The sequence below is a fragment of the Opisthorchis viverrini genome (genome assembly GCF_000715545.1).
Source record: "Opisthorchis viverrini unplaced genomic scaffold opera_v5_690, whole genome shotgun sequence".
NCBI lineage: Eukaryota > Metazoa > Platyhelminthes > Trematoda > Opisthorchiida > Opisthorchiidae > Opisthorchis > Opisthorchis viverrini.
Window position 1 is genome coordinate 75,600 of NW_008752360.1, and position 12,852 is coordinate 88,451.

At 44.8% G+C, this 12,852-nt stretch overlaps 1 protein-coding gene across 1 annotated transcript in view; it reads left to right on the forward strand.

Moving 5' to 3' along the window:
* T265_11994 (hypothetical protein) overlaps positions 1-12,007 on the forward strand; it is a gene marked incomplete at both ends in the record, with an annotated part of 19,205 nt that extends 7,198 nt beyond the window's left edge. Inside the window, 2 exons of the mRNA XM_009178866.1 lie at positions 5,332-5,433; positions 11,929-12,007. Of these exons, the coding sequence (XP_009177130.1) occupies positions 5,332-5,433; positions 11,929-12,007 (181 nt within the window). The remainder of the gene's footprint in view (positions 1-5,331; positions 5,434-11,928) is intronic.
* Between the last annotated feature and the right edge of the window lie 845 nt (positions 12,008-12,852).

Below are 12,852 nucleotides of genomic sequence, written 5' to 3' on the forward strand. Positions count from 1 at the left end.
TTTTCACGAATTTGCACGAGGGAAAAACGAAACCGATTTCGAACGTACCGCGCGACGAATTTATTTGCCACACTGCCGCACTTCTCACCACAGCGTTCCATACTTCAGTAGGGCGCTGCAGGTGCCAAGACCCTCTGCGGTCAGTAATATTAAGAGGTTTATTTCCCAACTTGCAAAGAACATGGCGATTGCGTTATGACCGTACAGGAACTTAATGTCCAATGCTCGTGAAAAATTTAGAATGGGGATCATTTAAGGCAACTTGCGAAAAAATGAACGCAGATTTGGCTACTGTCTGGTTTATGCGCATGTGCAACAAAATGCAAAATGTTGGCCCAAAAAGATTTCGCAGAAAACAGCATTGTGCCTCCAAATTGCTGCACCATTATTCTTCAGTTTCAAATCACGCGCAGAAAATCTTCGCTTTTTAATGCAATTTTCCAAATAACACCAAAGCCTGATACTTTATTGCAATTTTTGGTCACATTTATAAACTTATCATGTCGTCGCTGTAATTTTTAATGTTTCATGCGGATTGTTTTACGCTATCAACCGACCAATATTCGTGGAAGCGGTTCACCTCAGTCCGTTCGTTTCCAGTCTTCGGAACGGTCGTTGGCAAGGTGAGTTGTGGTCCGTTAGTCTTTATCTATTGTAATGTTGTAGTGCCATTTCGTTTGTTCGAAAGCCTGTGCGGGTGGATCGAAATGGACGTGAAAGGATGCCTCGACCCGACGTAAGTGGTCTGCTGTAGAAATCTTGTTTAGATTATGGACTTGCAGAGAGTAGGCGGCTTCTCAGGCGTAATGCTTACGCATGCTTATTCGGCTGCACCTGATTACCACTACCTAATTAAACCAAACTTGTTCCCCCATTTGTTTATTGCGCATGCCCGCAGTTCACTATGTGACCCCCTAATAGGTGGCTCATGGGATGAACAATGATTTATTTTCAATGTTGGTTCTTCCAATTTCGGAGTATTCATTCGGCGTCAAGTTTTTTCTGTTAGGAAATCTGCACCCAGGTGCAGAGCTATGAGCATCCATATCGAGACACTCAATATACTCCTTGTTTGACTTGAGAAGTGAACGCCGCCGAGACAATATGGTGAGATGATCAATAACCGAATGCATGGATAAACTAGAGAACGTACCCGAAAGTTTTTGAAATGAAAGCGAACGTTAAACCGTACTCGAAAACATGTCAAGTTTGGTCCGTTCTTCAATTCATTACTGGGTTTTCTGACGGCTTGCTGTCGGCGGCTCAACGCAGGATGCCGGAGTAGTGAACCTTCCAATGCTCCCATAGGTTTGGCAGAGTTGCCTTTCCGGGCGGTCGTTGGATATGCCTAACGAATGACCCGGTTAGTGTTGGCCGTCTTACGGATGACGACCGAAAGTGCATGACGTATAAATGTGTAGGTAATCTCCAAGGGACAGTCCACGTAAATCCTTTTGGCTTGTGGGCGCAACTTTTTAGGGAGAGCGTCAACAGCGATAATGCGCTTCGCAGGCTTCAGTGCCGCGCCGCGAAAAGTTGTAAGGTAACCGGACCTCAAGCATCCTCATCATTGGACAGCATGACATCAGTGTCAACACCGATCATCGACAGCATGACATCAGTGTTCAACACCGATGCTTCACTGCTGTTGGCCAGCGAGTTAGTGGATTACAGGAGGGCTCTGTTTTTCGCCATCCTTGGTTATTTGATCGCAGTCATCGTGGGCTTTTTTGTTTAGCTTCATGAGTAAAAATATATGTCGACTCGTCGTTGGTCTCTACATGGATGACAATTCCTGATCCACTGGGTTTACCTACTCCAAGCGTGTCCATTTTCATTCTGCAGTTAGTCTGGATGGCATGACTACCTCACCATTGCTTGCGATCAATCTTACTCTCACCAGGTATCAAAATTGTACCGCGGATCTAATCGGTGATGGACCTCTACGCAAGACGGTTTGAACAGGTGACCTCAAACATATCCAGCACTGTCCTTGTTCACTTCCATTCTTTGCAACGGTGGTCGGGATTGAGTACTCGGGTGAGCGGTCCGTATTTTTACCACTGATCTGTCACTGGTCCGACAAAACGTTTCACTGGTTGGATACTACTTTTTACATATCTATTTGGCCTCCAGATGTAAATTACCCATTAACTTCACTGAACCATACAGCTACATACAAACGAAAAAGGTATGAACGACTCTTTTTTACGGCCACCGTCTTTGTGTATGGCTATAGCGTCTGAGCTACCAGCCTCTAGCTGAGTTCACACTTTGGGTGTCAGCGTTTTCCTTGCACCAGATACGTTTGGATCACTTGCTACGAAGTTAAATACAGCCCAGTTGGTAGAAAATGTCCCAAACAAGCTAGCTATGCAAATATATCGCCTTCAGCCAGTGATTCTCTCCTTTTGGCATTCTCAACCCCTCAGTTTGTGACGAAGTCTCACTGCCCAAGCTGTAAGCATCCATGAGATACGCTGTGTAGTCCTGTTCCGATTCGATCAGTTGAGCCATATTGCCTCTTTTTTGGCGTTGGGACATGTGGCGCCAACTGCCGCTACCTTGAGCGCAATGCTTTGGTTGGGCATCATGGTCGTCCAGTAATCTAGGTAAGTACCCTGGCGGCACCTCATTACACGTGCGCCGTAAACCCACAACCACTGCTTTCCTCAGCTGATTCACTTGTCATTGGTTCATCGCGCTGTTTGGTGAAGCAATAAGATAGTTTACGAATAAGCCATTTTAACCACCTGATGAGTGCCTGGAATTCTTGGAGACTTGTAAGGTGTAGCTCTTAAAAGCATGGATTCATCTGAGTTAATTGAATCATCGATTTCCTAACCACACGTTTCCCTCTTGACTTTCTACCGTTTAACAATTGATTTAGCTTACACGGTTAAAATCCGTCCTGGTCAAGCGAGTCTTTGGGAATATCGTTAAACTTAGCCCAGTGGCCACTTGTCCCTTCAAGCGAAACCTTATTTTTACGAATGAAGACAAAGTATGTTCGATTTATTCACCGGACTTAATTACCACTAAGCTTTTTTTTAACTTTCCCAAGCCACAGTGCATTGATTCGATATACCGGTGGAAATCGAAGACTTACATTTTTGTCGTGATATTGATCACAGCGTTTTCACTGGGCACACGTATTTACTACTCCGAATTTTAACCTTCTTAGAACGCACCAAACTGTGGACCTACTATTTTTCGCTATCATTCAGCGTAGTTACAACCAGCTACTATTCCCTAGATCTATTTCTCGGCATTCTACCTGTAACGCTCCATGCTTGATAAAGTCACTTTTCAGAATTTCACCCGCTGTGAGACTTCTGTCTATCAACATAATACTTGAAACATTTGCTGCATAATCGATACATTTTTCTGTTAGTATGGTGATCCAGCTATCAGATACCTTCCTCATTACCCATAACTGTTTTTATACCATCTGTCATCAACACAGGATAACTTGACTGCATATATGCATCTATTCCGCTTAGGTATAATACTCAACATCCGTCACCCGATCTTGTGTTAATGTCCAGTGCTACCTCTTGGTGAAGACGAAACAGCTGGCATTTTTCAGCCGCGGTTTCTATTAACCTAACCACCTCATAACACATTCCTAAAGAATTAAGTTAAACGTGGCTGAGTTCTCTTTAATTTTCGGCGGTTGACAACCCATTTGTCCTTAGTTCACTGAGGTTGTGAACCACTGAAAACTTTCACTCCAGTATTTCGATGCTCCTGACAACAAAAGCGTTAACGTGGGATGGTCTTTCCCTTTATTTCAGATTGCGATGTCACAAGAACGTGAGTCTGCAATGTACGAATGATGTGTCAGCAGTCTTGACTTGAAACCTTCAGGAAGTCAAACTGATCGTTTTTTGTGCGGATATGTGGGCAAAACTGCACTGTTTGATCGTCATGCTTCATCTCAATTGATTTTTGGTCGGAATAGGGATCTACCATCCGTGGATTTCGGAGAAATTGAAATTCTGGAGATCACCAGTCCTGACGATGTGCAGCTCACCAGACGGCCGTAAATCGCTAGTTCAAATTGTATCTCGGGTTATACCCCCCCCCCCAAAAAAATTAAAACGCTGATCTTTGGAACAGATTACTCGCTGTCGTTGCACTAACTTTGTCACAGCCGTGTTACTATGTATGTTTTCCGAGTTCTTATTCGCAAATGAACTGGTTTCCTTAGCTTTTTCCTTCGCGATGTTCGTTCTATCACCCGTTTTTTGGTCGCACCAGTCATCAACAGTCGTCTAATTACTAGACCATCGTGAGTTGATATTTCCCCGTAGATCAAACTGATCGTATATCGAAGTGACACTTGTTCCGCCCCGGGGCGTTTTATTGATTGTCTGTTGCAGCAGGATTGAACCGTAGAAATATACTGTTCTCTAATCACTGGAGGTCATAATTACAGGTCTGTCCGGGTATGTTAGGCTTTTTGCTCGAGGTTGGTTGACTGAAGTATCGAGCGATCACATGTCCCAGGGCTTAGCTGGGCATTATTCGTGACATTTTACTTCGAGACCACTGGATTCCCACGTCAATGCATCTCGAAGTTGTGTGCAAAGTGGGTTTCCAAACCTCCGAGCGGTATTTATTAACCTTTCGCATCCTGGCCTGACGTGAAGCCTTTCAAAGTCAACATTTCACGCTTGTTTCAACCTTCTGAAACGACGACTTCTCAGTTGGTTCCAAACTTTCCCAGTTGTCCGTTCTGATTGCTGAGCTGCCTTCTTTCCGTACAGAAAAAACATTGTAAGGGCCATGTCTACCAATTTCTCCAAACCAATCGGTCCAAAGGCGATAAACGTAAGTCAAGCTGTTCAGCTACGTTATGTTCGTCGCTTCGATTGAGGCTAGAGTAGATCATTATTCTATCGATGTGCGCCGACAGCTTCATGCATCAAACTGCTCTTTATTTTGATATGAAGGTCAATCTTTGGCGTCTTGAGAGGAGATTATTGTCGAGCAGATGAAAATCGTACTCATCTTTAGATACACTGATGTCTTAACTAAAAAAATCGTCCGGCTGTAACACCCTTCCGGTGCCTAGCTGCCATGCCACCCGAAGGAAGCACGAGGGCTGGAATACTGCCAGGTTGCCCAAGCCTAGACAGGGGAAGTCGAGAGGCAGAGGTCGGGTTCGAACCACGGACCTTCCAATCAGTAAATTCGCGCTCTAACCACTTGAGCCATCCCACGGCTGAAGATAGGAATTGGTATGCTCAAGGTGAATGGGTCGCGGCCGTCATTGCCACTTTTGTGGTGTGCACGAACTCCCTTTTCTAAGGTGCTTTTCGTTAGTGTACCTTGTTTCCAAACCACAGTGATCCCATCGTCATCAACTGCAGAACGTGCACAAACCACAATGGCTTCAGCTTCCACGGTTTTCTCCACGGATTCCAGGTAAGAGAACTGCATTGGAGGTGGTTGCCCAAAACAAGTTCCCATCTAGTCATGAATTTTCATAGACTGAGCACGTCTCCTTAAAGCGGGTGTCGATCGGAATGTTGGATGTGTGATTGCATGAATGCTAAGCCATCATTGCCGTGGGTTTCGCAAGCTTCTGGTTCATCAGATGAGTTGAATAGCTTATATTTAACTGCAAAACATTGTTGATGCTGAGTGCATACTGCTATCATAGTGGTGCAGACCTGGCACGCCGCTGCGACGAATTCGCAACCAAGTGTGGAGGACTGCCAGTCTTCGGACCTCATTTTCATTGGCTTGACGGTAGGTGTTCTACCAAATTCCCTTGTTTCCAAAGATAAAGGTTTCTTGCTTTTCATTTGCTGAAGTTATCGCTGTTCTGCGTACCACCGTTCGTTTTTTCTGTGCAACAAAACCTGAAACAAGTCTTTAATTTTGTCTCGCTTTGGGTGAATCAGATGTCGGGAAAGTGTGACTATTAGATGTTCCTTGTCCATGAGATTATTTCCTATAAACCGAAAGATGTGCATCCTGTTTTGTCACCTTTTTCAGGGAATATCCGGCGCAAATCGCCTACTGGATATTGATTATTTCGTTTTCTTTGATGGCGTTTTGGTTATTCGGCAACCATTCCACGAAGGTAGCGTGCTCATATACTGTCGTCTGTAGGAAAGCATCGATTCGTTGGTTTTGTAGAGCACTAGGCTTCTACACCAAGGTTTAGTTGTAACCGCGAACCTTCCTGTCACTGACTTCACCGTAACCGCTGAGCTATCTGGGGCTCAGTCGTTGAATTGGGAGTCAACCCTTCATTCTACATTCCCACAAGACAAGAACAAAGTGGTGGAAATGGGAGGACCATAGTCACCATGGTGTAGGTTATTTGGATTTGGCTTGGTCTTCCTATTGGGTGTCCAAAGAATGATGTGCCAAGACTATACCGTGGTCGTCTTTCTATTTACTGCTAAATTACGAGGGCCTGTGCTTGCCTTTTCATATTAGATACTTTCCCACTCTTCGCTAGTCCTCCTACCGTCAGTTAGTGCTGAGGCGAAGTAATTCCATCCCTATTTCCAAATTGCCTAGAACGCCACCGCTACCCGTAGAATGCAGGTTCTACACTAGAAAAGAAACGACTACATCCCTATTTGCAATTCGTTGACTTCATATCTTGTGTGAACTTATATATGAGGTGCAGCTAGGTACCGCAATGACAAAGCGAAGTTAACCGGGTTGAGAAAATCGGTTGGATCATACCCTAAATCCTCTCCGTCCTCCCCAAAAGCCAAATTCACGGAAAATCGGGTGACAGACATGCACTGGGCATCTAGTAAAGCTGAAGTGAGGTGAAACTTGGCCGCCGTTCAAAACTCCATACTTGACACTGCAGTTTAGCATGGGTAGGACTACTGAGTGACGCTGCATTTATTGAAGCAGCCTCACTTGTGAGTCAAACACTAACATAACTTGGTCTTTTGGTACTTAGCTGGAAGTATCAAGGCACAAGACTAAACAGCGGCATGCGACAGCGCAAGAATGACCGACGCGTCCCCCCACGTTAAACTGCTGGCTTGTCAACGGCACCACATTCACTTTACACCCTGGTCATGCCGATGAAATTTGTCATTTTCTGGAAGGCACTTTTATTTACTTTGAAGTTCACTACTGAGCAATCACTGGCAGTTTGGCGCAGGTTGGGATATGGTCGAAACCGAACCAGTTGGTTTTTGTCATTTCGTCTAGCGAAGTCACCAATTTGATAGTTCAATTCATGCCTACTAGGGTTGGTTTGAACGAATGGCTGGACGAACGTGAGTGTTGTTTATGAATAACCGGACTTGAAATCTGAGTCTAATGTTGCTCGTTTTGAGCTACTAACATGGATTAATATCTCACGCTTTCGACGTTATTCCAGATTAAACTGTTTTTATCCGGTTTACGAGACAATGAATTAGATAGATGATTTGCTATTTTCAGCGATACTTTTCTACCAGTTTTTCCAATTTACCCAACCCTACATCATCCGGTTTCGCTTCTCTGCTTAATCAGACTGACCACTGGGTGCCCACAGTTGTTGAAACTTAGAAACCGAGTAGAAAGAGGCTGTACCACCCCAGACCAGTTTGATCTCTGGTTAGTCAGTCATCCTCGATAACATATAAACCCAAAGGGCGACATTTCATATCAGAATGACGTTGATTACTTGGTATTTTCGGATAACAAGTACCATATCCGGTATTTGGATACAGATTATCGTACCGCTCCCAAGCTGAGCATTGGTATCTTCAGCTTTGCGTAGACTCATTAATCCATCGAATTTTAGTCGCTCTCGGTCCAGCTATTTCGTAATCCGGGACAGTTGTTTGATGGCGTTTGTTTCTTAGTTGAATGTCACCCTATCTGTTTGAACAAAGAACTGGTGTTTTCCTTCGCTTCGAAGTAGTTTCATTGCCAGCGTTAATTCAAGAGCTTCATGTCTAGTAGTTTGTAGGAGCAAAGCAACAAGGCCCCTGTAACCCAAGGTGAGTATTGTCTCTTCGAACTTCAAGGTTGCCGAATGTTAGCACCACTGTAGCAACCTCGGAGTGGTCTCATAGTAAAGACCTGTGCAGGTGAAATCGATTATCATGTATGTTTATCCCCATATGATCGTTGATCGAGAGCCTGTATTTTGAGCGTACCAAGGGTTTCTTTGTGATGGTCTTCTGACAGTTGCGTCATCGTTTGCCATGGAAGCTGCTAGTGGCGAGCTATTTTTCAGGACAGTTTCATGTCCGGCCGTTCTGCTGTCGTACTTTTGCTAATCCTACAGTACATATGCTGTGGTGAGGCCAAAAGTCCACCTCACCATTGGTGTACACTGCTGGATTGATTAAAATCAATTCGAATGTTCCAACAGGTGGCTGCGAACAAGTAGTTTTGAGTAGACCGATTTCACCGTAGTTGATCGGTTGGTTCACCTGTAGTTGATCGACAGATCTGATCAATCGATAGCGCAATAGAAGGGGGGGACCTTCGCACTTGTTTGCTGCGTAGTGACCACATCTTTGTCAGTGTATCTTATTCCACCAAGATTACTTCACTCTTGATAATCAGGTTGATCGCGTACCAGTAGTGTGGATGTCTGAGGTTAAAGGAAAGAGCCTTCACCGATTCCGGAAGTGATCGTGTTTGTGGGTGTCTGTGTAGCTACCCATTGTCACATCGACCAAATCATCCAATCCGTTAGTGCACTGAAGACGTGAAGTGTTAGATGGGCCGTGTTTGAATTAACTTTTCAGCCGGTTTGAATTTGTTGGGCTTCCACTCCAAGCGTGGCCATATTGCCCGTGTACTCAGTATCTGTGGACAAAAACTCAGCCTTTGGACCCACGGGGTGTTAAGGCCTCATAAAGAGGCCAAAGTAGAGTATTAGTAAGTCGGTGTGTCCTTATCTGTGTATTCGGATGATCTGACAAAAAAGCAGCCACCGGCTCACCCGTACCAGCGTTACGGCTAATATTCGAACTAATCTTTTTACCTTTTTTCCTCGGAATCGGTTGCATCTTCCTGCATTTTAATCTTTGTACGAACCACGAAGTGAGTCTCGGGGAATGCCCCGTTTTTCTACTTGCATCGTTTAACTCCAACACAGGTACCTCTTCCCTGTTGTGACCAATGATGTCCTACACCTAATTGAAAGTTGTATACGTCTGATAACCCCCTGTCAGTTCAGTTGGTGAAGAAAATGGGCACTAGTTCGCTGGAACCAATTTCGACAGTGCCGATTATTTACAAGATACTTATGCGATTTATGGATGAAGGCTGAACAGATAAACTTCAGTCAGTGTGTGCTTACGTTGTATTTGTTGGTCACCGAAGGATAACCCATAGTTCAACACTTTAATTTGGAAATTGTCCGACCACCTATCCCACTCTCCTTCAGTATAAGAAACTCGATCTGTAGCATCGGCTGAACAGAACTCTCGACCCATTCTTCAGGTTTTGTCGATGGTACCAACCAGGCAGCAGAGAAATCCATCCCTCCTGGAGACAGAATCTAATTGTTGCTGCAAAGTACCCCATTGCGTGTCGTGCTTAGTTGATCTCACCAGGTGATTCGGTCGCGTAGCGCTTTGGTCTTCAAATGGGCTGAGACAATAAATTCTGTTCTAACAGCAGGTACTGATTTGAAAAGAGCTGCCAGTTTATCCTAGATAATCCTGCCTCACTTTTGATCAAACCCTCCAAATTTCTGTCGAAAATGGGGCGTACTCTCGCAATCATTAATGGATTGTCTCAGTTCAGTTTTTGGGTAACGAGTGGTGCAGGCGGGCCCCTAGGTTCGGGTGAGCACAGTATTTGATAGTGTGGTATGATAGCATAAGTAAGTCAGGAGCTAGTAGTTGACAAAAAATGGATGAACTATTGGGTGTGTGCGAGGTAGTTGAATGCAAGTTCTTCGGACCCTTGAAGTCGCCGTGTCAGTGAGCGATTTCGCCTGTTAATCCGGTTGGCCTCCAATACCCCGACGCATACCACCGCTTGTGTGTGCGGTGAAGATCTAATTTGAAGGGAAACCTGAAGTGTACCTAATTTCAAACTAGCTGCTGTGAAGAAGTTACGAATGTACATTCTAATACCTGAGTTCCATGAATTCGTGCATACCATGTCTGCTTTAGGTGATAAGAGATAAGACCTGATTTCTTAACTTTCAGATCGAGGTTGCTATATTCTCCATGTCCGTTTCAACATATAAATGTGCACTCTCGGTAAGTTTTCAGCTGATACTAGGACACAGGAACAAGCTCCGATGTGACCGGTCCGGGACAAAGTAGATCGGCGTGAGGCATAATTACTGTCCGTTCGGTGGTCCATTTTTTCTAAATGCCAGGTCAACTTCTCAGCAGTCTGGTTTCATTCCATTATGGGTTTTTGGTGCGGAGTAAGCAATGACACGAAGTGGAAAATTTCGCCACACAGGAACAGAGTCGGTGCCGTGCTTAACGTCCTTTGTTCTGGTCACTGGGATGTCTCACTCTCATGAGACCTAATGGTAATTCTATGAGGATCTCAGAAAGCACTACCACTTGAAAGGATTCTTGTACATTTGCAGCCGCTACGTAACTATCCATCCCAGAAGAGTACGGGTCAGTAGGTTCGCTGAGCTATCTAGGGAGAAGACACTAAGCAAGATGGTAACCATCGTGCTTCATCTGAGAAACTAACTCGGGAGATACTAGCTGTGTGGAGTTTTCTTACGAGATAAATGATTATCAAAACTCCAGTGCATGGCATCGGCAACAATGAGAGTTTAGTCGCACTCCATGCATTTTAAGGAGATTTGTTGAAGCAATTGCTTCAGCTATCCAATGATGGAGCACATATATGGCTGTGACCCGTTGGTGACGATACTGTATAATGCCCGGCTTCGTTTTGCATGTCCGTTACCAGCCGGCCATACTGTGATGTTTAATAAGAATTATTTCAGTGACCAGTTTGTATCTTTGGGCAGCTACGTACGATTTGGTTGTGCATTGTAGTATGAATTTGTCACCCAGCCAGCCTACAGTGGGAGATCTGTCCCGCTGAATCGATTTGAGGATACAGCCGTCTGTTCTTCAGTGTTCAGGTTGGGGGCTAGATGGGTCAGTGGTCAGAGCGCGAAATTACTGACCTGAAGGTCTGTGGTTGAACCTGACCTCAGCATCTCCACTTACCCTGTCTAGGCTTGGGTAATCTGGCAGTATCCCACTCCTCGTACTTCCTTCAGATGGCATGACAATTAGGCACTGAAAATGTGTAACAACTGAAAGTTTCAGGTGTCAAGTGGCGGGCGGTATTTCCGTTGGCTCAGCACAGTTTCGTGGCACTGAGCTTTGAACGCTTTGAATGTGAGATTGATCATGGTACCGAATTCAGTCCTTCCATGTGCAACGGAGGTTATGCAGCTATGTAGAGACGGGCAACAAGATCATTGTGTATAAAAATGTGATGTTAAACGACATGGGAATATCCGTTGTCTGACGTCGATGCAACTCTAATTGTCACCTTCATCTTGACGTCAAGTAATCCACTGCGAATTTAAACTCTGTTTCAGCCCAACTCTCATGGACAAGCGTAGTCGTGTTGAACAAATTCAGTAATAGAAAGGTACAGTGAATCTTTTGGAAATAAGCTTTTTAGTAACGCTTCAAGTGAGTGATATGGTGGCACTGTTTACTTCAGACTAGAAGGCCTCTCCCTATGATTCATTTCCAATCGTTTGAATTGCTGCAATATGCGAGTAGTTAGTGTGTTTAGTGTTAGTTTAATGTGGGTAGCCATTGAGATCGGTGAGGTCCCAACGTTAAGCTCGAGATATGTGGGTTGACAAGACAATCGCCTATGATCTTGCTGCGTTAGTAAGGCGTGTCTCTGCTCCACTCTGACAGACGGCATGAACTAACGCAGCTAAGACCCTCAAGTTTTCTCCTTATGTTCCACCTATAGGTTATTTGTCGTCCACTTTGTGTCCTCTTTCAGTCAGTCAGAATGTGGCACAATCTACCGTCTGGCTTGTGAAGACTGAGTCCCGTGTCACCGGCCACGTTCATCGTGTTGGTAAATCAATATTCCTGCGTCACCTGTACAGTAGTTGGAAGATATTGATTGTAGGCTAGCAATCGGGTTTCACAAACTGACTACCAGATTAACTTAACCACTGAAGGTACTGTGTTCAACCGGCTGACGTCGCGTCGTCATCGGTAAATGACACTGGCAGCTAAAATCACTACGACAAGTACGCGGTTTTCACAGCTGCTGATCTGAGTGTGTCTGATATTCTCGAACATGTATGATAACTAACTGCATGTGTGGTATCGACTAGTTTCACTGCTACAGTGCATGTAATTGGTATGTTAGTTCCGCTTCTTAGTCCAACAATTTCATGCTCTTGCGTGCATCCGTAGAGTTGTTTTACATGACTTGCTGCACAGCAGTAGGGAAACGAATAAACCGTCGCGTTCCAGACCTGAATCACCAGTTAGTCCTTAGTGAACCCGAGTTGTGTAGGCGCGAACTTACAGACCAGAAGAGCCGTGGTGCGAACACAGCCGCGATTCTTGTCCTTGGGCAACCTGACAGTATTTCAACCTCATGCCCCCTCGGGAGACATGCCATCTATGCACCGCAAGGGTATCACCGTTGGACGATTGTTATTATATTTTTATTAGTACCAGAGTATTTGTGTCAGGTGTCGTGTCGAAGTTTGAAGTAGTGTTCACGCAGCCCGCAAAGCGAAACAAGTGGCAACACCACTCGTTTTGTCGGAATATTTGGAGTGCCAAGGCAGGATGTTCTGCTCCAAATCGCTCGTCTAAAATAAAGACCCAAGCGAGAATGAAGTGACACAAAACCACCGAGAATTAAACAAAG